This window comes from Pogona vitticeps, chromosome 3 (genome assembly GCF_051106095.1).
Source record: "Pogona vitticeps strain Pit_001003342236 chromosome 3, PviZW2.1, whole genome shotgun sequence".
NCBI lineage: Eukaryota > Metazoa > Chordata > Lepidosauria > Squamata > Agamidae > Pogona > Pogona vitticeps.
This window is the reverse complement of record NC_135785.1, coordinates 47,985,900-48,012,195: the sequence shown is the minus strand read 5'-3', so window position 1 is coordinate 48,012,195 and position 26,296 is coordinate 47,985,900. Positions and strand designations below refer to the sequence as shown.

The following is a 26,296-nucleotide window of genomic DNA, read 5'->3' as shown; positions in this document are numbered from 1 at the left end:
AGTGTCCTTAGATTATTACTTCACAGCTCAAACTGCAAAACTACTACAAATTTAGCAAGCTCAAATTGGTACATTTTTCCTAGTCAAGGTTTTGAAATATTGTAGCATTTTCACTCTTTTCCATGATAGAACTGTGTGTATAGTCTGTATATGAATAGTAGGGAAGAGAAACAAGTTATCTGTCATGCAAAGAATGCAGTATGGGCAAACCCACTCATTTGTGTAGAGGAAGCCATGTTAATCTGTTTCATCACAATCAGGAATAAAAGCAGCTTTTGTGGGTTACCACGTATATGCTTGAAGAGGTGGACAGAAATCCACAAAAATTGACATAGAAATAAATCTGTTAGTTTTGAAAGTGAGATAGTACTTTTGCTTTCTTTCCTCCTTCTTCCTAAAATCATCTGAAGCTTTTTCTCCAAAGGGGAAAAAAACCAGATAGTTTTCCAAGTAAAATCATGAATCCCTGGGACATATGACCCTTCAGCCAACTTCAGGTCTGCTCTAACTGCAACTTAGCTATGTTAAAGTAAACAGTAGTTAGTAAATAAATAGCCCATTTGAATCAAAGGAACTTATGGAGAACTTCTCACTAAATCCCCATTGATTCAGTGGACCTATTGTAGTGGAATTTACTATGCTAAACTACAGGATTTTGGCCAGTCTATTTTCCCATGTACAAAATAGTGCAGTTTGAAGACTGAAAAAAAATGATTTCTACTCTTTGGCAATCATAGGGAGGACAATGTGACATATCTGGAAGAAATATAATCCACATGTACATGTATAGGAAGGCTTTGAAGAAGCAAATGTTGTACTGGTGTTAAGATATTAGTTTTTCTGATTGATTTCACAGAAAATGAAACCGGATAATATTCATCTTCCTTACTATATAAAGTAGTCTAAGAATTCTGTGTCCCTGTTACCTTTTTTTGCCCATAGATGGTTGAAATTCTTATCCATTATGCTGATAGAACTATGAAGAAATGTCCTGAGCAGGGTAAAATCCAAGTTATGGAGCAGCATTTTCAGGTACTTTTGTCTTTTTAAATGCCAGTTACTCCTGTTTATCATTCAAGAGGGAAAAAGCAACAATAGATAATTAATTCTTCAAAATGAAATGTCTGTTTTGGAGTATAATATGGAAGAAATACTACCTTCCAAATTATGGAAGTTCCCTCTTCCAATATTCATCCTGCTTTTTTTGAATATCTGCAGTAGCAGTAATAAGATACCAGGTAATACATGTGAACTGCGAATTGTTACTGTTAGTTGTAATTGTAATTTGCATGTGGTTCTTCCACAGGATATGGTCCCTGTTATTGTTGATTATTGTCTTCTGCTTCAGCGGATGTAAGTGATAGCCTTCCTACTGAGTTCAAAATGTTTGCTATATGTATGACGTCATTATGGCAGTTTTAGAAGAGGTAGCCGTGTTAGTCTGTGCTAGCATACTAGTCAAAATAAACTGAAAAATAAAGGACAATTCCTTCCTCTCTGAGTAGGTGGTCTTGTTCACTGAAGCTCACCTTAAAATAGAGCACTTATTCTTCAAGGTTCCACAATCTTATTTTGCCTTCTTTATTTGTTATCATGATGGAAATTTATGGTGCTCCTGTAGGCGCCTTACTGATCCATGACAGGATGACAGGAGTTGCAAGAGAAAAATGAGATCTGATAGCTGACAGATATGGAATAATTTGATGTATTTCCTGTCAGTTTGTATAATCCTGTATCATAGTGTCACATTAGTAGACTGCTCATTTGCAAATTGTCTAGTGACTAACAGAAGGCCTCTTTAGTATAGCACTTAAAACTTGAGTCTGCAAAACATATTCAACTTGCTCAAGCAAGTTATGCATTTGCAATAATCTTTTTGTTAATTACTTGCTCTCTTTTTTCTAGGGATCTGTTATTTAGTCAGATATATGACAAGATGGCTGAAAACTCTGTGGCAAAGAGTGTCTTTCTGGAATGTCTTGAACCCTATATTTTGAGTGACAAATTGGTGGGCATGACAGCTCAAATTATGAAAGATCTGCTCCTTCACTTCCAAGATAAGAACCTAATGGCAAACTTGGAGGCTTGCATTGTACATATGGATATCACCAGTCTAGATATACAGCAGGTAATAGTCATAGTATTGTTACTTAACACATGAAGTGTTTTAAAAAGACTGTGTTAAATTGTGCTGAATAGATTCACCTGAGTTTTCAGCAAGAATTCTGGAACCAGAAAAGGCTTCTTAGTTTGCCTACATCTGCCATAATTATCTGAATTAATCCCAGTTTCTATCATAGGACAAATTGTGGCCATAAGGGAAACTAGAACAGGAAACTAGTATCCTCTTCACAGGACATTTAATTGTGTACAATCTGTATGGGGGAAGAGCAGCTGCCCTTGATGATCCATTCTACATCCACATGGTGGAATATGGCTTAAGCATGTAGAGTTTACTATAGATGTGCAAATAGGCCTAAAAATATTGAAAGTGATCCAGGTTCAGTTCAGATGAAGCAGAGATTTTAGGATCATAGAACTGGAGAAGGTCTTGCAGGCCATCTCATCCATCCTCCTGCTCAAAGCAGAAATTTCCAAACTGAAGCATCCTCTACAGATTGTTCTTTAGTTTCTGCTTGGACATCCAGTGAGGGAGCATCCTCTTATTGGACGTAGTATTGGAATGCAACTTAAGCATATAATACCTGTCCAATACCTGTTGGGCTGCTTTGTGCAAACTGGCCTAAATTTCTACCCTCCAGGTAATTGTACATGTTGCCAAGATTCTTTTTTAGTGGTTTCCTAGCTTATTGAATGATAAGAGTGGTATTCATCTCATTTAGCTTATTCTTAGTAGGGTTACCTTGCCCTTAAGCAACCCAATTTGCAGCTTGGTTATGGTGTTGGATCAAGCCCTCTAATTGGATGCTTGATTATGATCAGGGAGGTGAAGTGCCTTTTACCAGCTAAGGTCTCTCTTAGACTGTTACACCTCCTAGTCTATCTGTTGTGAGCTGTGTTCTGATAACTTCAGGACTTGGTCACTACAGTACATTTAACAAAAAGCTAACCTTGAAGACTTCCTTGAAATGCCAGCTTCTTCAACATATAGCTACTAGGTCATTATAAAAGATAATTAAATGTTTTGCCATTTTTTAACATTCTCTCTGGTTGTCAGAATGCTATGTAAAAGCATTCTGCTTTTAAAAACTTTAAAAATCCTGTATACAGGACTTCATAATTTAGCCTATATCTTCCGTCATGTGAGCTTTCCCAGAATCTTAGATTAAATTATGAGGCCTCTTTCCAGATCCTCTGTGGTTTATTTAAACACATCTTTGGACTAGAAACTTTAAAAAGACTAGGATTTTTGTGATCCTAGTAGGTAGTTTGTGGGGAAAAAATCTCAAGATCTTTCATATGATCTTAAGTTTAACCTACCCCCAGTCTAAAGAAACCAGTTTCAGCTCTACACATAAACAGTATGAAATGAGTTCACGGTAAGTGGCTGTGCTCTCAGTTTAAATTAGTAAACCATCTGTGAGATGGGATTTGGACTCCTTCCAACTTTATTATAATAGGATTCTGTGATGTTTAACAAATCTGTATGTCTCAGGCGTCATTTTCTTTCCAGGTAGTTCTCATGTGTTGGGAAAACCGTCTGTATGATGCCATGATCTATGTCTATAACAGTGGAATGAATGATTTTATTACTCCAATGGAGGTAGGAAGATTGGCGCTCTAGGCTAAGTATCTTGTATGCATCTTGTTGGTTTTTAGCTAGGATTATTGATAAGATTATTCCAGTCTGTACTATACCCAGTATTATTACTTAAAAGCTAGAAAGCTTGCTGTTAAAATTGTTCTGAAAAGCACAGTCGTAACTTCTATGGTACTAGAGAATCTGTATAAACCACATTGGCACAAGCTTTGGCTGTATGAGTGGTAATTAAAGACTACTTGAAACAATACACATATCCTACACAAAAATAGTTCCTGTGTTGAAATTTGCATTAATTCCCTGTGCAGTAATAATCACATATATGCTTCTATTCTGTGATGAATGCTATGCTCGTGAACCTTAGACTGGAGTTCTCATTGAGCTGAGTGGAATAAAAGCTGTAGTTTTATGGACAGTACATCACATCTACAAATCTTACTACTAGCTAGGTGATATGTTTTTGTGTGTGCACCTTATTCAGATACATACTGTTTCTTGCACTAGTCTTTGTATTTAAGGGCAAGCACTAGCAACGTTGGTGATACACCTGCACAGACAATATTGTTATTTAAAGAAAGAAAACTGGTCTTCAGTAGAGCAACAAACATATTTTAGTTTCTAAATACACTAGTCTATCCCATCTTGCCATCCTTGCAGACTAGAAGGCAGTTTGCTTTAATAGTGTTGTGTGTTCCTTTCTTGTTTACTTCGGAAACATAGGAGACAGATTTGTGCCAGTGAAGGAGGGAGGCTGGAAAAAGGGCCAGAAAAGTATGCGTGTGTGTTCACGCAATCTAAGGAGTCTTCTGTGAATTCTTCAAAGATGATCTGTATGTGAGAATTACTGTACAGTGAACCCTCAATTTACGAACTTAATTGGTTCCGGAAGGACATTTGTAAGTCGAAGCAAAATTTCCCATAGGAATGCACTAAAAACCAATTAATCCGTTCCGGCTGTTTTTGGTTCTTAGGTTGAGGGGTGGTTTGTAAGTCCGAAGCATTAGTTCCCATAGAAACTAATGCTAAACCGGTTAATCCGTTCCCAACACTAGGGGCAGATTTTTTCTTTTTTTCCCCCCTTTTAACCTAAGATGATTTAGGTTTAAAAAAGAGGAAAGAAAAGAGGGAGGGAAGGAGGGAACAGACGCCTTTTGAACAGAACACTCTCTGCTTTAAAAAAAGAATGTCAAAAATCAAAAAATCAAAAATTTTTAAAAAGCCAAAAAATAAAAATATAGCCCATACAGCACTATACCAGGCAATACCAGGCAGTCTGAAGACTGTCTCCCTATCCACTCTCTAAACACTGGGATGAGTGAGGAAGCAGACAAGCAGCCTCTTCGCTGGCCAACAGTTAACTGAAAGTTCACATTTCGTGCTTTCCCCGCCTCCCGCACGTTTTTCCGTTCGTAAATCGAAGCAAAGTTCGCAAGTCAAGGCAATATTTTCCTGTCAGAGTGGTTCGTAAGTCGAAATGTTCATAACTAGGGCCGTTCATAAGTCGAGGGTTGACTGTATATTATTTTCCAGAAAGAACTGACACTCCATTAGTAAAATGCAACTTGTGTGAAATGGCCTTGTTAAGATTCAGTCTCAGAGTAACTTGGAGCCATTCAAAAATGAACGTTGTTGCTGTTAGGCCTTTTAATCTGTTTGATAGTCCACAGTATCAACAATGGAAGCTAGGAACAATAAAAGAAAACATATCTGTTCACTTTCTGTTTTGCACTCATTCTTTTCTGTTTTATTGCAGAAATTGTTCAAGGTAATTGCTCATCCACTTAGTGCTGGAAAGTCTCTCTCAGGTATATTTTATTTAGATGTTTTTCCAGCTGGATTGATATTTTGATTACTTTTTAAAAGGCTGTTTTGTGTGTTATAATCTGTAACCTTGAGTGACCATCTTTCTTTTCTTCATTTTTTCTTCTGCTCAGTACATTCTCAGCTTCCTACATTTCACTCATTGTTAGTTGGCTTCTCCATCTATGAGTGGTTTCACTGGTCTTTAAATTTCTTTATGGTAACTTTGATGGAGCAAAACATGCAAGCTGATTTTATATACAGTGTCTGCGTTTCTTAGTAAATTTGATTAGCCACTACCTAGGAAGTCCAGAGAGTGTGTTTAGACTATGCTGAGCCAGGTGAAACCATGCTGAGCCATGCTGAGTTAATGATCTGCTTCTGTGTGTGGCAGATTCTTATACTCATATCTCACAAAGTAGGGGAAGTGCCCTCCTAGTCCAATCACACAACATTTAGCAGAGTATGGGATTAAATAGTATGCTAGGAAGTGTTGAAGGCATCAGGCAATGAGGAAGACCAAATATGAGATGTGTTGACTCAGTAAAGAAGTCATGGCCTTAAGTTTGCAAGAACTGTTAGAAAGAAGATTTTTCAGAGGTCGTACATTCATAGAGTAGCCAAATGTCTAAGAGTAAACAATAGTTGTTGCTCTAATTTTTTGGCATTGTCAGTCTTGCTTAGAATGTACATACTTTTCATAAACTTCCCCAAATATTTGAGTTTGGCATGAATGAATATCTGTATGTTAAAGGATTAGAATCTTGAGTTTTTCATATTACTTTATGCACAAGTAGCCTGTGTTCATGAGACAATTTAGTAAAGAAAGACATGACTCTGTTGTACCAGATGAAAATGTTAAACCCTTTTCTTTGTCTTTTCTTAGATGAGCAAGTCATTATGGGCAACAAGCTTCTTGTCTATATAAGGTATGATATATACAGCATTTATGATGGAGTTAATTGAATCTTAATTTTTGTGGTAGTATAAGCTAGCTTGTCTCACAGAGAAAGAAGAATATGATGGTTGTCCTATGCTATCAGATGGCTTACAGTGGTGTAACGTTAGTGTGATACAGTATACTGTAGTTTGAATACTATATGTACTCAGCAAAAGAAAATTCAGAAGAAATAGTACTGGGAACTGCGAATGTAGCAGCTAGACACGTATTCATGCAGAGATCATGGCTGTACTGTTGGGATAAACCTATGATGGGTAAACGCATGAGAGAGAGAAACAGAAAGACCAGACAGTGGTGTGAGAAAGTGAGAGTGGAAAAAATATAACTATGGAGGAGAGCACAGAAAACAAGTGTAGAGTTGCTTGGTGCAACATGATCTTGCTAGTAAAGGTTTTGTGTTGTTGAACTAATAATTTAGCAGATTGCAAAGCTGAAGAAGAGCTAAATTATTAGTTCAACAACACAAAACCTTTACTAGCCAGCCCAGTTCTGGAACAGCATTCTTTGGAGAGATGAAACAAGGATCAGTCTGTACCAGAATGATGAGAAGAACAAAAAGTATGGTGAAGGCTTGGAACAGCTCATAATTCAAAGCCTACCACATCATCTGTAAAACACAGTGGAGGCAGTGTGATGGATGGCATGGGCGTGTATGGCTTCCAATGTCACTGGGTCACTAGTGCTTATTGATGCTGTGACAGAAGACAGAAGCAGCTGGATGAATTCTGAAGTGTATAGGAATAAATTGTCTGCTCAGATTCAGCCCAGTTCAGCAAAGTTGATTGGACAGCACGTCCCTTTACAGATGGACAGTGACCCAAATTACTGCGAAAGCAACCCAGACTTTTTTTAAAACAAAGAAGTAGAATATTTTGCAATGGCTGAAGTCAGTCACCTGATCTCAACCTGATCGAACATGGATTTCACTTGAAGACAAAACTTAAGGCAGATAGATCCATGAACAAACTGCAACTGAAGACAGCTGCAGTAAAGGCTTAGCAAAGCATCACACAGGAGGAAACCCAGTGTCTGGTGAAGTTCATGTGTTCCAGATTTCAAGCAGTCTTTGCCTGCAAAAGATTCTTGACGAAGTATTTAAAACAAACAATTTTATTTATGATTGTGTTAGCTTGTCCAATTATAGATTATGCATGGAAATGGTTGCAGTTCCTAAACATTTCATACAATATTTTTGTTCAACCCCTTGAATTAAAGATAAATGTTTGCAATTCAATTGTTTCATTTCAAATCCATTGCGGTGGTGTACCGAGACAAAATTATGAAAATTGTGTCCGTGTTTAATTATTTCCAGATTTGAATGTGCTTAGAAGAAGAAGCTGTTTTAGAATACTAAGTTTTCTAAGTGGCTAACTTTATATACCCTAATCAGTAGTATCTGTGCATCAGAGGCAGATAGCAGTAGACTTGGGGAAAATTCCAAGGTAGTAGGAATTGCAAGACTGCAGGTACCAAAATAAATAAGGAGTAAAAAATATTTCAGGAGAAATTTCACCTTAAGCCTCAAGAGGTAAAATGACTTTTTGTTATGGTGATAAACAGAAGATCCAAGGAAAGGAATGGAACAGAGAAAATGAATCATGGATTCATCTTCACACTTGTTATTTTCTTGTCTTGTTCATGTGTGTATTATGTAAGTAGAAGCCCATTTCTAGCCATGTTCAGGCTTATGTACTATGTCAATTGTTCCTTACAGCATTGTGTTTTAATGCATGTTGTTTGTCTTTCTTTAAAGTTGCTGTTTGGCAGGTCGAGCTTATCCACTAGGCAACATTCCAGAAGACCTTGTCCCTTTGGTGAAAAACCAGGTAGGTTTATATCAGAAAAATACATTTTCCCCAAGAAATATGGAAGCTGTTTGTGCTGATGTCTTTAATGAGATATAAATATATATTTGAAAGCAGTTGCTATGGTTCTCCTTTCCTTCCATCATACTTTAATAGTAACCACCTGCTGAAGCCTTGGTTATCACCGCAATACCCCAGGGTTGTTACTGCTGAACTACATAGTGCATGTTTTGAAGTCTTACCTTATTGGAAGAGGTAATGCTGTAGAAAATGTGATACAAAATAAGCACATAATGGGGGGGGGAAACAGCGGAAAGTAGGAGTATGATTAAATTTTAAAAAACACAAGGACAACATTCGGCCCCTCACGTACCATTTGTGTCTTATACTTCCTTTAAAATGATGCACAGATACTAAATCTATTCATGTTGGCGGATGACCCCATCACAGATACTGATTTCACCAAAGCGTATAACAATGTGGTAGGAATGATGACTCTCTTGTAGTTAGTAGTTATTTTTCAGCGATCTGATAAGAAGTTGCTATCGTCTAGATAACAGTGGCTTTTTGATTATCTGTCGTAGGCTTTTATGATCACCCCAGGGCTCTTCAGAATACACTAGATTCTCTCTTTATCCCCCTTGCCCTTTCTGTGGATGAATAGTCCACTGGGAACTTGCTGTATCCTTTTTCTAGGTTTATTCACTGTGAGCATGTGTGGCTCCCCAGGCTCTCCATAGGCAAGCGGATGTTAAAAGGGGGCCTGAGGGATGGTGATCACCATGGAAGAGAGCAGTTGCTGCCTTTAACTGGAACTTTGTTCCAAAATTATTTACAGCCATCTTGTAGATCTTTATGGGCTCTGTCCCAAAGGACCCTCAGCCATCCATTGTCCTTTCTATTAGGGCATGATGGTTTAACTTGACCCCCTGTCCGAAGCCTTCTGGGTAATTCCCAGCACCCCCAGTCCCTTTGTGTCATTCCCATTCTCTTGTTCCTGTTTGGTGTGGAGGTTCAAACTATCACAGCCGTGTTGTTCAGTTCACTAGCACTGGAGTCAGAATCAACACAGGTAGAATTAGGATGGGCACAATGTGAGTGGGCCCAGATTGCCTCGCCCCAACCATAGTGTACTTGCAGGGTATCGGAACATGGAAAAGGATACTCAGTGATAAGGTCTGTAAAGCCCTAATATGAAAGGACTTCTGGAAACCACAGGCCCTCAAACCACTCTGGAGCATCGCTTGACTTGCTTCTTCTCTTCCTTGCTGATCCCCTTCTCGCTGTCACTGCCTCTTCTCCCTCTATGCTGCCTTTTCTTCCCATTCCTGAAGGTTCTCACACTTTCCTGCCTCCAGGATTTCTGTGCCATGCATGGCTACTGATGAGGATCCTAGTGAAGGCTTGTCCTATCTTGGGTAATTTCCCAGTGAAGGTTGCCATATGTAGCAGTTTTTTAGCCCAGTACTTGATGGGGTTGTGGAAGATGTGGAGATTGATCCTTGCTCTGCAGTGCTGTCTGCACTCTCACAGAGTAACATTAGACTTTAGGGGTTATATTGTTGTTTGTATGTTCATCATAGATTTCTGTGACGTTTTATTCATAGCACACAATCAATGTACAGTATATAACTCCTCATGAAAAAAGTATAAGCAGAGAAAGATGTTTCATCCAGACAAAGCAGTGATTTAGATATAGAGTAGGACCATACAGAGGCAGTAAAGCAGGGAATGAGGCGAAGGTGATGCAAGAATGAAGGGAGTAAAGATGGCCAGATGTGCCTGCATGTACTCAGGTTTCCTTTCACTGAGGGAAGAGAACCAGCACTGCCAACTGTATACAAATACTGTAATCTACCTTTCAATGATTGTTCTAAAGTCAGTAGAATGGCATATAACTTGGCTGTAGACCAGATATGTTGGAAAGATTAGCTATAAGCTGCAAGCATTATTTCCGTGTTCTTGCAGTTGAAGCTCCTCAAGCAACTGTTGCTCGACTATAAAGAGTACTACACTATATCATAACACCTCAGCATATGGACCTATTGTCTAATTGACATTTAGTTACTTTGTTGTTGCTTAGTCGTTGCTTAGTCGTTAAGACGTGTCTGACTGTTTGTGACCCCATGGACGAGAGCACGCCAGGCCGTCCTGTCTTCCACTGCCTCCCGGAGTTGGGTCATATTCATGTTGGTAGCTTTGGTGACACTGTATAACCATCTCGTCCTCTGTCATCCCCTTCTCCTCTTGCCTTCACACTTTCCCAACATCAGGGTCTTTTCCAGGGAAGCTTCTCATGAGATGGCCAAAATATTGGAGCCTCAGCTTCAGGATCTGTCCTTCCAGTGAGCACTCAGGGTTGATTTCCTTCAAAATGGATAGGTTTGTTCTCCTTGCAGTCCAGGGGGACTCTCAAGTGTCTCCTCTAGCACCACAATTCAAAAACATCAATTCTTTGACGGTCAGCCTTCTTTATGGTCCAGCTCTCACTTCCATACATGGCTACTGGAAAAACCGTAGCTTTGACTATGCGGACCATTGTCGGCAAGGTAATGTCTCTGCTTTTGAAGATGCTGTCTAGGTTTGTCATCGCTTTCCTCCCAAGAAGCAGGTGTTTTTTAATTTCATGGCTGCTGTCACCATCTGCAGTGATCATGGACCCCAAGAAAATAAAATCTGTCACCGCCTCTGTATCTTCCCCTTCTATTTGTCAGGAGGTGATGGGACCAGTGGCCATGATCTTAGGTTTTTTTTTAATGTTGAGCTTCAGACCATTTTTTGCACTCTCCTCTTTCACCCTCATTAAGAGGTTCTTTAATTCCTCCTCATTCTCTGCCATCAGAGTGGTATCATCTGCATATCTGAGGTTGTTGATATTTCTTCTGGCATTCTTAATTCCAGCTTGGGATTCCTCCAGTCCAGTCTTTCACATGATGTATTCTGCAAAGAAGTTAAATAAGCAGGGAGACAATATATATACAACCTTGTCGTACTCCTTTCCCGATTTTGAACCAATCAGTTGTTCCATATCCAGTTCTAACTGTTGCTTCCTGTCCCACATATGGATTTTTCAGAAGATAGATAAGGTGGTCAGGCACTACCATTTCTTTAAGAACTTGCCATAGTTTGCTGTGGTCCACGCAGTCAAAGGCTTTTGCATACTCAATGAAGCAGAAGTAGATGTTTTTCTGGAACTCTCTGGCTTTCTCCATAATTCAGCGCATGTTAGCAATTTGGTCTTTAGTTCCTCTGCCCCTACGAAATCCAGCTTGTACGTATGGGAGTTCTTGGTCCACATACTGCTGAAGCCTACCCTGGAGGATTTTGAGCATAACCTTGCTAGCATGTGAAATGAGTGCAATTGTATAGTACTGTAGTTGGAGCATTCTTTGACACTGCCGTTCTTTGGGACTGGGATGTAGACTGATCTTTTCCAATCCTCAGGCCACTACTGAGTTTTCCAAACTTGCTGGCATATTGAGTGTAGCACCTTAACACCATCATCTTTTTAAGATTTTAAATAGTTCAACTGGAATGCCATCCCCTCTACTGGCCTTGTTGTTAGCTATGCTTTCTAAGGCCTGATTGACTCTCCAAGATGTCTGGCTCAATTTCAGGAACCACACTCTCTGGGTTGTCCGGGACATCCAGATCATTCTGATATAATTCCTTTGTGTATTGTTGCCACCTCTTCTTAACGTCTTCTGCTTCTGTAGGGTCCCTCCCATTTTTGTCCTTTATCATGTCCATCTTTGCACAGAATGTTCCTTTAATATCTCTAGTTTTCTTGAACAGATCTCTGGTTTTTCCCTTTCTATTATTTTCCTCTAATTCTTTGCAATGTTCATTTAAGAAAGCCCTCTTGTCTCTCCTTGCTGTTCTTTGGACCCTATTTATTAAATTGACATTATAGAAATCATCAATATTTGCACAATTGTGTTTTTGTGCACTTCAGCTCTGGCATAATGTCATGCTCCTGTGATGTTTCATTGAGATACAGTACTTGCTTAGCAGAATTAGTCATATCACAGTCCTAGAACCCAAACTCTTTGATGATTCCCTGTTGTAAGCAAAGTGACTGGATGGTGCAACCTGGTCCAGGTTTTCGTTTTGTTTAAAATTCCCCTTCCATTGGTTCCAACAGGATGGAAAAAACTTGATCCTGGGACCTCATGTAGCAATGAGAAGCTGGGGATCCAGCACCTCTGTGTCCATCCTCCACTACTGGAATGCCCTATTTGGAGGTCTTCCCACCAACAGTCTATATGTACCCACCACATTTTCTGCAGATGAGACTAATGTCAGGTGGATGCCCAACTCTACTGCTATTGCTTATTTCTACTGTCAGAAGGATTGTTTGTCCCGTGCTAACTTCCCATTATTCAGGGGATCCGGCAGTTAGGATTGCTCTGCTCAATGTTTACATTTCCAGAATATTAAAAAGAGAAGTGGTTACATCAAAGTAAAAGAGATTTTGGAAACAGACATAATGTATTGAGCTGCTAGCTCCTTACTTCTGTTGACATTCAGTCTTGATCATCTGCCAATGAAATTGATAGGTTAGAATGTAAATTTATTGTTCTACTTAATAGATGAGGCAGTTTAAAATTACAGTCAGAGGGAGCCATTCTTACACTTGTTAGTATAAGGATGATATTGGAGTTTCCTCATGGGTCTGACCTATCTTTTCTTAGCCTCTGGCCTACAGTTCACCAGATTTTCACTCTCCATTTCCTGTTTTAAATTTTACTGTTTTAACTTCTGTTTTTCCTTATTTTCCAATGGACTGGTTCAATATATGAGGATAGATTTATTTTGAAAAAATGGACTAGAAAGCAAACTTATGCCCCCTGCCAGAATTAATTCTTTTGGATACCTGTGGAGAGAATCTCTTTCAATATCAGTGAGCAGCAATAAATATCAATAATTGTGAAAATGGATGTAACAATCCAAGGGGTATGCGAGACTGAAATGCTTTGCTTTCTACTAAATCATTGAACTTGTACCAGAAAAGAAATGTTCAGCACAGTGGACGGCACCTAAATTAAAAAAAAAAACTGTTAAAAATATACTCCTTATTTTCAGAAGTTATTTCAAAACTGATAGGCTTGAAACACTTTCTTCAATAATTCAGAATAGTGACCAAGGGGAATATATATTGATTTTCCTTGCAGGTCTTTGAATTTCTTATCCGTTTGCACTCAGCTGAGGCACCCACAGATGAAGAGGTTTACCCCTACATACGTACATTGCTACACTTTGATACACGGGAGTTCCTTAATGTTCTTGCACTGGTAAGTGGCAATATAGCTTCCAAAAATGTTTTAAGGAAGAAATTATCTCCATCTCAATATTCATGTTTTGTGGATTAGAACCAGATTTAGGGCACAAGCAGCAGGGCTGGTGGAAGCAGAGTCTCCCGTGGTGGTCCCAGAGGTGCTTTGAAGATGTTACACAGAGCTGTGGCACACATGGATGTGTGAGATCGGATAAAGTGCAGGGAAAGAAGAATTTCTAAAAACTGGCAGAGGCAGTCATGGAACTGTAAATGGAGCTCTTAGTTTTGCTTCCTGCGGTTTCTCAAATATGATGTTTGCGCATCTTCAGCAACCTGATGTTCTAACAGAGCACTCTTCCAAATGGTTAGTAGTGTTGCTTCTTAGGAGCCAGCAATCCCTCGTACTGGTAGAAAGTGGATCTGAGAGCCACTTGCTTTTTTTCTGCCAACACTGTAGGTATAATTGTCAAATAACTTGTACTGAACAAGTCTACCTATATATATGTACATTTAGAAATTTATGTTTTGTTAGAAATATGTTTAAATTGCCTATATAACATTGTACCAGGTACTTGAATTGCAGGATTACACTATACATATGGCTGCTTTGTCTAGTATTTGCCCATTCTGGATGAATGTTATAAATCATCAGGTAACAATATTTTCTCAGTGTGTGGCTTAGCATGTGAGCTGCTAAAATAACATAAAATAAAAAGACCATGCAGTTGCTATTTCTGGAAGCCAGAGGCTGCCCTGACATTAGATGCAGGAACGGAAAACCAGAAGAGAGGCTCCAGTTGATCACATCCTGTTCTTTCCATTGCCTTTTAAAAAAATTATTACATCGAAGCAAAATGGAAGATACTTTGTGAGACCCAAACATTAGAAGGCTGCAAGGAATGATTAGGCTTTGAAGGTCAGCTAGAAGGAGGGAAGGATAGCATTTTGGATTCACATTCTCATTAGAGTGTACGTCTGTACTGAGAGCTAAATTACTGTATTTTTTGCACCATAAGACTCACTTTTTTCCCACAAAACAGGGGTGTGGAAAGTCTGTGCGTCTTATGGAGCGAAGAAAACAGATTATATTTTCCTGTTTTCTTCTCCTAAAAAATTGGTGCGTCTTATGGAAAGGTGCGTCTTATGGAGCGAAAAATACGGTATTTCATTCCTGTTCTTATCCCTATAATAGATGCCCTAGTTGCGGTCCTGTTGTATTTGAATTTTTATTCAGATCTTCAGCGCCTATGTAAAAATGATATGGTCTCCATACTGTCTGGGTCCTCACTCCACTTCACCATCAAACCTGCTTATGATATCCTTAGAGCAGAATTCAAAATGTTGTTCTGTTCTCACTCTCCTTGACCTCTTTGTTACCTTTAATAAATGGCCAGTTTTTCATAGTAGACTCTTTATAATGTTCTTCATTTCTATGACTCTTCCATTAAACTGATTAAGTTTCTGCCTGTCTAGTTATTTGGGTAACTGAGGAAGTTCTTTTGGTAGTGGTGTTGCTTTCCACTTCTCCATAGGTCTTCTTCAGGATTCTGCCTTTTTTCCTCTATAGCTGTTAGAGGTGCCTGAATAACCTTACAGTGCCTGAATAACCTCACCAGATTGGACGATTTGCACTACCGCCTATATTAGGGTTGGACAGTGTGTGTCTCATATACTACATGTAGGCGTAAATGACCGGTTGTGCCTTCAAGTGATGCAATTGGTCACTTTTCCATCCTCAATCAGTTTTAGGTGTTGAGGCCTTTTCCCTGTGATCAAATGTGACCTGGAAGATGTGATTAGCTTTTTAGAAGCACAAAAAATGTGGTGCACTTAAGGGGTAACCTGAGGTTTCCCCAGAAGGGGAAAAATGGGGTGTTTCAAGGACCCAGAGTGGGGATGTCCCTAGACCTCTAGTTATTGCCCATTCCTTATCCATACCATGGGTGTTGGAACCAATGGTAAGCAAATATAGGTAGCCAGAGGATTGAGAATGGACGGAGTTTGCTGCACAACACATGTTCTCTCCTCCATCCTTGGCATAGTTTTGAACTTATAAATGTATAGAGCATCTTACCATTATTTTAGCCATTCTTGAAAGGAAGCGGGATGAAGTGACAGGAACCCCTGCTTTTTGTGAGTTTGTTTATATGCTTTGGCTGTCCCAACATGATCAATCTGAGGGACAGAAATCCAGAGCAGTGCTGAATTGTAGCAATATACACTAATATCAAACACAAGATGGGACCTCCATCCTGCTCTCACAATGCAGTTGCCAATTTCTTCGTATCCTTAGTCTGTCCACCCTCCAAAGGCAAAGAGTACTCTTTGGGCTGGCTTAAATTTGTTTGGGGTGTACACTTCCCACCGGCATCTGTGCACAGATACCTACCTCTAATTATGGGCCCAATAATTTTCAAGAAAAAATCTTAATGCTAGGAAAAATTGAAGGAACCAGGAAAACAGGAAGACTAAATATGAGATTGATCGTGTCCATAAAGGAAGCCATAAGGCTTGAGTTTTTGCAAGCTGAGCAGGTTTTGTTAAGGACAGGATATTTGGAAATCATTCATAGGGTTGCAAAAGTTGGATGCAACTTGATGACACATATTGACAAAAAATGTATTCCTTTACGTGTTTTCCATTGCTTCTTATTGTATGCCTCTCCACTTCAAATCATTATCTGATACATAGTGTTCATCTGAAATCAGAACATTAATAATGACTAGAATCCATTTAGTTATTTAGACCCATTGTATGTGCAGTAGTAAAAACTGCAATGGTGAGTTGTTGCTGTTTGCTAAGTCATTGTGTTTTTGTCATAAGGAAAGTGTGCTGGAATGCAAGTTGCAATTCATTAAGCAGTGGTAAATTATTGTTATGATTTATACCATAACACTTATACTATCATAAATAACCAATAGGGTTCTGGCCAATATATAGCACTGAAGTAAAATTCTGTCTAGACCTTTTATGAGTCCAAGTATTTCTTAGTTCAAGAGACTGTGTGATAGTGACCTGAGGAAATGTTTTTAGGCGGATTCCAGCTGTCCACTTAATCTAGTTGACATAGGTTATGTGGTCACTGAGTATCTTTACAAGAATATTTACAGAAAACAAGTAGATTTAGTAGCTATATACTGCATGGCCCTGCATGCAGCCTATGCATGAAGCCTTGATCTTCCCTTTGCATCAGAGAGCAAACATAAAAAAGCCACAGTTAGCTGCAGTTTCTTGTTACATATGAGCGAGAATATCTGGTTAATGTCTTCCAAACAAGTTGGGATATCCAGTTATGTTTTCCAGTTGATTAGTTTGGAAGCCATTAATTAGAGATTCCAGTTCAGGTATAACAGGAAGCTGTGGTTAACTGTGGATTATTGGCTTGTACTCCCACTAATGTGAAGGGGCTGCAGGTGAGTGACTGAGATTTGTGCTCATCCTGGCTTATTAACTAAAGTTTGATAATCTAAACTTCGCCACTGTTGGGGAATATAAATAGAGATGGTATTAACTGTTGAGCTTGCCATCTTCCATTATGAGGGGATTAAAGTATGAATGTTTTATTTTTCCCTGATGGCATCTTCTCTAAAAAGACGTTTGAAGATTTTAAGAATGACAAGCAAGCTGTGGAATATCAGCAGAGAATTGTGGATATCCTACTCAAGGTGAGTTTTGCTTTGGAAAATTTTATTTATGAACTGTGGGAATACTTTGGTTTTAGGCTCAGAATGCTTCCTTTAGGAATCAGATGAATATGTCCCTTGCTGTGTGAATGTTTAATATTTTGTATAAATAAAGCATTGAAATTATTAAAGGAGATCTATAAATGTAACCGTGAAAACATGGATTGTGCCCAATAAGGAAGTTTCAAACAGTAATGTAATGAATGTTTCTTAGAGGCTATTGCAGAGCAAGAAGACAGCTTCACTAATTAAGCAAAATACGTTATAAAGGCTGTTAGCTCCATAAGACCAGCAGAACACATAATGACTCAAAAACTCATTATAAAATACATACGGTCCTCTGGCTGAGCAGAGGTTCGTAGTAAAATACTGTATCCCCATGTCGGAGGTAAACTGGCTTTCTGTATACCAAAAAACAAAACAAATAAAAACCCCAGCATTTTCTACAGTACAAGCCACTTGTATTAGATATTCCATTTTGACACTGTAGTGACATTGTCAATCAAGCGTGGGTATGTGTATATTTACTAAGACAAACCAAAACAACTGGGTAATTTAAAAGTATGCACAGAGAAACATGCAGTGGCAGAAACCATCAGCACATAAGCTGCACAAGCAGAGCAAAGCAAAAAACCCAAAGCTGATAGCATTTAGGAGCTACTTAAGGAATTCCATCCATAAATTCAGGCTGAAAATGGCCCAGGTGAAAAAAAAATCTAATGTTATGCTATGTATTCATGTAATACGCTAAAGGATTAAATTACATATTTTTGTATTCATATTTTTTACTTTTAAGAACAATGAAACTTTATAGAGATGAGCGCTCTACATTTTGGTTGTGCCTTTTTAAAGGCAAAAAACATCTGTGTTTTTAGAGTGTAATTCTGCGTGTGTGAGCATGTGTGCATTTATTGTTGAAATATATTTTGCCTGTAATTCTTCTAGCTGCAAGCTTCTATATAAATAGAATTTTTTCCCTGTACCTTGTGGCTACAAGAACCTACATTTTGATAGAGTGACAGACTAGGACTCTAGAGACCAGGATTTGAGTCCCCGCTTGCTCATGGAAACTCACTGGGAGAGTAGAAGTGGTAAAACCACTTCTTAAATATCTCACTTACCTTGAAAATCCTATTAGGGTTGCTTATAAGTTGGTTTCAACTTATTGGCACACAACTGACTATACTGTACCTTGATATCCAGATGGTACTTGAGCTCACACTGGAATTAACGGTTAACAGTGATAAATGTCAGCTCTGAGAGACCCCCACAGATTCAAACTACAAAAGAGTTTTACATATCACAAAGTGCTCTGAGGACTTTGAGTGCCATAAACCTGACCTTGACAGCATAACTTGCTTTTCAGTGAAAAGCGTTTAGAATTTCTTCCTTCTCTATTTCTTCTTGGCTACTTCTTCTTTTGCTCACCAGTTTCCCTTTCAGTCTGCATACTCCAAAATTCAGTTCTTGATTCACTTCTCTTAGCTTTTTTGTTTGTTTGTTTTTGTCCTGCAGTATCATCACTAGATACTTTGATCTTTCTCTATTACAGTTAGCATCCACTTTAAATATAGACATTCCAAGGTACAGTGCTTGTAACTTACCTAGATAGAGCTGAAAGAAAATCCTTCCTGAAATCCTAGGGACTCAATGCAAGTTAGTGGGGAATAGATGGGGCTAGCGCACTGATGGTGTGACTCAGTGTAAGGCAGCATTCTAAAATGAATTTTATTGCCTTCCCTCTGAACCATCAGATATGTGATATTTTCAGAATTTATCCCTCCAGCCTTTCAAACATTAAAAGTTAGAGCATTATATTTGCCTCATTTGTTCTTTTTCAATTCACTCTAGCTTTCTCATCAACATTTCCAAATTTAATTTCTTATCTACTGACTTTTATGACAGCTTTTTATTCTTTGTTGTTGTTTAGTCGTTAAGTTGTGTCCGACTCTTCGTGACCCCATAGACCAGAACACGCCAGGCCCTCCTGTCTTCCACTGCCTCCCAGAGTTGGGTCAAATTCATGTTGGTAGTTTCAGTGACACTGTCCAACCATATCGCCCCCTGTCGTCCCCGTCTTCTCTTGCCTTCACACTTTCCCAACATCAGGGTCTTTTCCAGAGAGTCTTTCCTGGAACGGATTAACGTCGCTAAGCGAGGCACCACTTATTATTTTTCATAATGCTCGTAGTATAGCCGCCTAGAGTGGTCGTAATGACCAGATAGGCAGGGTATAAATGGAATGAATGAATGAATGAATGAATGAATGAATGAATGAATGAATGAATGAATGAATGAATGAATGAATAAATAAATAAATAAATAAATAAATAAATAAATAAATAAATAAATAAATAAATAAATAAATAAATAAATAAATAAATAAATAAATAAAAGCCGTACCCCCAAAATAAGACTCAGGTAAGTGAAACTTTGCCCCTCCACCATTGTGCAGCAACCAGAAGAAGATGACATGACTGTATTTGAATGCAGTGGTGCCTCAACTTACGAACTTAATTGGTTCTGGAACTCCGGTCATAACTCGAAATGATCGTAAGTCAAAGCACCATTTCCCATAGGAATGCGTTGAAATGCAACTACAGTGGTGCCTCGCTTGACGACATTAATCCGTTCCAGCAAAATTGCTGTAGAGCGAAATCGTCGTCAAGTGAAATAAAAAAGCCCATTGAAATGCATTGAAAACTGTTCAATGCGTTCCAATGGGCAAAATACCTGCTTGTCCAGCGAAGATCATCCATAGGGTGGCCATTTTCTGTTCCCTGTATAGCGAAAAATCCGTCCTAAAAACAGCGGGGAGCTATTTTGCACAGCGGGCGGCCATTTTGGAAACCCGGCGATCAGCTGTTTTGATCATTGTAAAGCGAAAAATCGGTTCACAAAGCAGGGAACTGATCATTGTAAAGCGATTTTTTCGCATTAGAACATTGTTTTGCGATCGCAAAAAACCTAATCGTCAAGCGGATTTGTCGTTTAATGAGGTAATCGTTAAGCGAGGCACCACTGTAATCCCTCCCGGCCAAAGGGGGGGGGGGAGAAAAGCAAGCAAATCATGCAAGACCCATCGGAAATGCAAAGAAAGCAAAGCAAAAAGCAAGCAGATTGTGCAAGACCCATCGGAAATGAGGGGGGGAAAAACCAAAAAGCAAGGAAAACCCCCCAAACCCATCAGAAATGGGAGAAAAATCCAAAAGCAAGGAACTCCCCCCAAGACCCCAAAGCAGAAAGCAGCACCTTACCTTACCAGGCAGTCCGAAGACTCCTCCAATCGCACTCACTCTAACCATTGGGGTGAAAGAGCTACAAAGAAGCAGCCTCTTCGCCTACCATCTGTTAGCAATTTGAATTTCCTGCCTTTTTCCCCCTGCCTTTTTTAAAATTGTAACTGGAAGTTCCGGCTGCAAGTCTAAGCAAAATTTTGCAGCAGGAGCTGGTCGTAACTAGAAATGGTCGTAAGTTGGGACATTCGTAAGTCTACGTTTACACCACTGTAAATGTAGATTGTTGTACATGAAAAAAATAAAACATCCCCTGAAAATAAGCCCTAATGCAGTGGTCAGGGAACAGGGGTAAATTACCCCAAATGGGATAAAAATGAGGGGGTAATGAGGACAGTCACGGCAGACATTTTACCCCCAGGCATTTTATTTCTGACGATGCTGTGTGTAGGCGGGGATTCCGTTGTGGGGAAAACGAGCCCTGGCGAGGAACTGCACAGGGCACCCGCCTGTCCTCCTCGCCTCCAAAGTGGGGGGGAGGGTGGCGTACCAGGCCAGCTGGGCTCTTTGCCCAGCAGAGCCCTGGCTGGGGCTCTCCTTCCTGCCTGCACCCACCTGCCCAGGGCGCTGGCGAGGAGGCCCCCTTCCCACCTGCCTCACCTGAGTTCATGGTCAGTGGACCTGCCGGCCCTTTGGCGCCTGCCTCCCCTCGCCAAGGATGCGTTTTCCCAGCGGTGTGGCAGCTCCAGACTGGCTGCCCAGATGGTGGCCACAGGTCCCAGGCGAGCGCAGGAGGGGCGGGGGTTGGCCGCGGATGGCAAGAGCCAAGGGGGTAATGTCAACATAAATAAATTTTTTTTGCCCTAATGCGTTTTTGGAGCAAAAATTAATATAAGACCCTGTGTTATTTTCTGGGAAACACGGCAGGTAGCTGTGTTAGTTTGTTTTAACGATTTCTATAAGAAACGGTCATGCATAAGACTAATTAGTTTTTATTTTTCATCAACTTTCATGGGTCTAAGCACACTTCTTCAGATTAATGGAGTGATCCAGAGATACAACCATGAATCTACAAAAATTTCATGCTTAGACACAGGTGCAAAATGATTGCTTCTGGTATGGAATCTTGAGTATTTTGAGTTGTGCTAACCTTATTAACTGAGGACACCAAGTTTTTCTAGACAGGTGTGTCTGAGCTGATATGCTTTTTTGTCTAACATAGTTTCAGGCTGTCAGGCTGTATAAGCTTTTTTACCACTGGAGAGGAGAAGGGCAGTCCTGTTGACAAGTGAAATGCCATTCTAATATACTTGGTACCCTGTTTTCCTGAAAATAAACCCTCGTATAATTTTTCAGGTTGCTCGTAATTTAAGCTCTACCCAAAAAATAAGCCCCAGTTAAGTGAAACCCCGCCCTCCACCATTGTACAGCATTGTGTAGCAACCAGAAGAAGATGACATGACTGTATTTGAATAAATGTACAGTAGATTGTTGTACATGGAAAAAAATAAAACATATCCAGAAAATAAGCCCTAATGCATTTTGGGAGCAAAACTAATGTAAGACGCTGTCTTATTTTTGGGGAAGCACGGTAGGAGAAAGGCAATCTTCTGTATACATTACTTGAGGGGCCTAAAAATGAGAGTAATAATTAATCTTGCAATCAGTGAGGCAACTGACGAGACTAGCATCATGTTTGTGGGTGAAGTTTTATCATATTGAGTTAATTGGAACAGAGCTTTGCTGAGCATTGTGAAGTGGAGGTTGAATAGATAGGTGAATGATCTCATACTAGGAGAGGAAAGAAATATAAATTAGATTGCAAACTTGTCTACCAGGGCTAAAGATGCTAAGGAGAAGTTTGATTATTACCAGGCCTGATAAATATCATAAAAGAACTTTGGTGACAATTCCTTTTTGTTATCATCGTGCATTTTGTTTTCTTTTTAAAATTAAATTTAGCTATAAAGCAAGTAACAGGTTTCACACATAATTGCTGTGTCAACATGTTTTATCCTTGGTCAGGATACCATTTTTCTGTTTTGAAACAGATTTGTGACACATCTTTTACAATACTAGTGAAACAAACCTTGATACGCCTATAATAAAAATATGAGGCTAGGTTTGTTTTAATCATGTATGTTGATGTATCTTCTCAGCCAGTGAAAGCTGATCAAATAGTAGATATGTTGTTATATTACAAGTATTTGTTCTGTTATGTTGAATAGCTGCAACTCCAGTACTAGTAGACATTGCATTTGGCTGCTTTCTGAATTGCTCCTCATTTTGGAGCAAGCTGCTATAAGTTTAGCTATTGCTGTGTGCCCATTTGTGCGTGTGCACATGTGAGTACGTGCACATATGCACTTTGGCACTGTTCTCCAAGCAGCGCAGTAACATCAGAGCTATAAATGGGTGCTTCCTACAGTGGTCAATGTATAAGTCAAACACCACAGCCCTTGTTTGTCCCATGATGAGATAAACTATTTACTTAGTTGTGACAAGTATAGTGTGACATTTTTCAAACTCTTCAAACTCCTTTGAGATTGATTCTGCAGTCCAAAGCATTGTTTTGTTATTCTCCTCTTCTTCCTAGGCTACAACCACTTAAGATCTGTGATAATAAAGATCATGAAATTTAGTCTAGCTACTGGTGTCCACTTTATATATTCTTTTTGCCACAGATACCTTTTAATCACATAGAAAAGATGTTGCCCATAGTACCTGCAAACAGAATGAAGATAATTTTACTGTTGATTTGTATTCCAGCAGGGAAGTGGTAAAATTCTGCTTACAATATGAATGAATATGGTAACTGATTGGCTTCCTCCATGATTACCTGTATACTGAATCCCAGATTTAGAAAATATGTAGTAAAAATTTGTTATAGCATTAGGAAATAATTCTGTTTTAAATAGTGTAGCACAGCTGTGTATGTAACAGCAAAGTTTTCAAAGACTGAAATGTAGATAATGTCAGTTTATTATCTGGAGTAAGCTAAACAACTAGTAATTCTGCATGTGTAGAAGAATACTAAAATATGTTCCAATTATGTACTCAAATGCAATTTGTTTAAAATATGCCACAAATAATTTGAGGAAATTATATCCTCAGAAAATTATGTTTTATGTTTTTCTTGTTGGAAAGAATGGCACTTTTCTTACTGGTTCAGTTCCTTCTTTTTGCCTCTTCTCTGTTATTCACCTATTTGTGGTGGCTGCTGAGGTGTTTCATGAACTGTTCAAGCCACTGAAGAGTTCAAAACACTCTTGCTGCCTACTGCCAGGGGATAAAATATGACTTCTTTTCCATGATGCGGCTATATCTCTTTCTAATGGTTTCAGAGCTGATATCCCCATCGAAGCTATCATAAGGTGAATTTATGTTATGGCAAATATAATAATACTTCAAAGTCCACACTGATGTGATCCCTTGATTAGGCCAACCAAATGCGTGTAGTCTTCCTCCTCCATTAACATCTCAAGATACTATGTGGATTATATCACTTTAAGATCAAATGTCCCTTTTTTCCCTCCTTCTCCATCCTACTTCTGTGACATATTTTCTATTATGTGATGCTCAAAATCTTCCACATTGTTTCTGCAATTTTGGTCAGCCTAATAAAGGTATTAATTGACTGATATGCCCACTGAGTCGGAGCACCAGGCTGCAGAGCCACAGATCAAGAGTCCCCACTGTGTATTGTAGGAGGAGAGCCGGTGTGTGTGGTCTTGGGACAAGCTCCAGGATCCCAGAGCACCCCTAGAAGGGGGTGGTAAATGGTTTTTGAGTATCCTATGCCTAAAAAACCCTGGAAAGGGTTGTTCTAAGTTGGAAATGACTTAACAGCATGGAGTTAATTAGTAGAGGTATTATCCAAGAGTGGACTTGAAACTTGTTTTATTGCCAAACCGCTTATGTATCTTTTCTTTAACAATACATTATCTATTTTCACAGCAGGACATTGCAGGGGCAAGTGAAGTTATATGTCCTTTGCCTGAAACAACTCATGTCTTCACCTCAGACTTATATGGAATTAAAGCCTTGTGTTAGTGATTTGGTTTGTCTGGAGAGACATATTCTGCAATAATTTCTGGAATCGTTATATACTTTCTTGCGCTTGTTAAATGTAATGGGTAATTTCATTCTGTTATACCATTAAATTCAGTGCTTTGGGTTCTTTCTGTTTTTTATGTTGCCAACTCAATAAACTCAATTCCCCCCTCCCCCACAGGTTATGGTTGAAAATTCTGATTTTACACCATCACAAGTTGGATGTCTTTTTACTTTCCTTGCTCGACAGCTTGCGAAACCCAACAACACACTATTTGTGAACAGGACATTGTTTGACCAGGTAAAATGGGGAAAAAACAAATGAAGGGCTACTGTTGGTATAGTGCCTATACAATGAATTAATTATGTATATGATTCATCTTTGTGGTCTCTGTGATTCATATATATCGGGGGACTCAAGATAGCTCACAATAATTAAAATACAAGTAAAGGTAAAAGCACAAGAAATTATTAAAATTTAAAAACTTAAAGACAATAGTATAAAAATAATCATATAAGCATTTTAAAAACCTCTAAAGCACATTCTAAAAATACTATACCTGAAATCACAGAAGGGTCCAGTTAAGTGCCCAATATAGTTTTAAAACTGTTTAAAAAAAGTCTTTACCTGCCAGTTGGACAAGGGAGCTTGCTAAGCAAGGACAGTCCAAGGGAGCTACCATAGATCAGGGCCCTCTCACATGTTCCCAGCAAACATGCCTGAGAGGGCAGTATTATATTATGTAACATTATAATAAAAAATCGTAGAATTGTGTCTGTGGTATTTTCATTTGGTGTATAATTCCTTTATGTATAGTGTTAGAAATATTAGGATTGAAAATTTAGAGTCTCCTGGCACCTGTGGAAAGAGGATCCAAAACAGACACAGGAGAATTTTCTGAGGAGAAAACTAGACTAGGAAGCTAAATGCTGCCAAGTTGTACTCCATTGACTGAATTTGCACATGACAAAATATGATCTATGTTATATAAGAAAAACATTAAGGCAGACCAAAGATCTATTTAGTACAGCATGCTGTTCCCACAATTGTCAAATCTATTCTTAATGGACTCCACAAGCAGGACATAGGTGCAAAGCTCCTCATGTTTCTCATTAAGATATATTGCCCCTTTTACTGGAGAAAATATATGGTTATCATGACTAGGAGTCACTAATATCATTAACATATCAAATCCCTTTTTGATTTTCCTAATACACCTATTTACCTACAGTATATCTTCATACTGAAACAGTAGATAACTTGTTTTTCTTCAGTGTGGTGGTATGCTTTGGGAATGGAACAATATATATATATATATGAAATAGTGTTTTTCTTGGTACAGGTCCTTGAATTCCTCTGCAGTCCTGATGATGATTCACGGCACTCTGAGAGACAGCAGGTATGAATTCACGCTGTGAGAATGATACTTGGTCAAGGAGGGAAGGTCATTGCTATGAATGACCTGACTATAGAGCAAGAATGCTAAAACTGGCATTCAGTTCAAGAATTTAAGAGCATTTGAAAATCAGTCCATAGCCTGTATATTTCAGGGTGAGAATTCATAGCATTTTATACAGTTACTGTGTAAATAGTGTCTGGATATTTCCATAGCAGTACAAGTTGGTTACACAAATGTGCAGCATCCTCAAAAGCAATCCGAAACAATGTCCATACTGCAGCACCAGTCTGGATAAACAGTACTGATGTTTGCAGTATAACATGTTTTTTTTAAATTCTCAGATTTGCCACTGCCACAAC

At 38.9% G+C, this 26,296-nt stretch overlaps 1 protein-coding gene across 2 annotated transcripts in view; it reads left to right on the top strand.

Annotated features, from left to right (window-relative positions):
* Positions 1 to 26,296, top strand: part of VPS8 (VPS8 subunit of CORVET complex) — a 113,519-nt gene that overhangs the window by 28,414 nt on the left and 58,809 nt on the right. For both annotated transcript variants that reach the window (XM_020787413.3, XM_020787412.3), the window contains 11 exons: positions 943 to 1,032; positions 1,307 to 1,353; positions 1,906 to 2,128; positions 3,635 to 3,724; positions 5,475 to 5,526; positions 6,408 to 6,450; positions 8,236 to 8,308; positions 13,462 to 13,581; positions 17,159 to 17,230; positions 24,719 to 24,838; positions 25,881 to 25,937. In XM_020787413.3, coding sequence (XP_020643072.2) covers positions 943 to 1,032; positions 1,307 to 1,353; positions 1,906 to 2,128; positions 3,635 to 3,724; positions 5,475 to 5,526; positions 6,408 to 6,450; positions 8,236 to 8,308; positions 13,462 to 13,581; positions 17,159 to 17,230; positions 24,719 to 24,838; positions 25,881 to 25,937 — 987 coding nt within the window. The remainder of the gene's footprint in view (positions 1 to 942; positions 1,033 to 1,306; positions 1,354 to 1,905; positions 2,129 to 3,634; positions 3,725 to 5,474; positions 5,527 to 6,407; positions 6,451 to 8,235; positions 8,309 to 13,461; positions 13,582 to 17,158; positions 17,231 to 24,718; positions 24,839 to 25,880; positions 25,938 to 26,296) is intronic.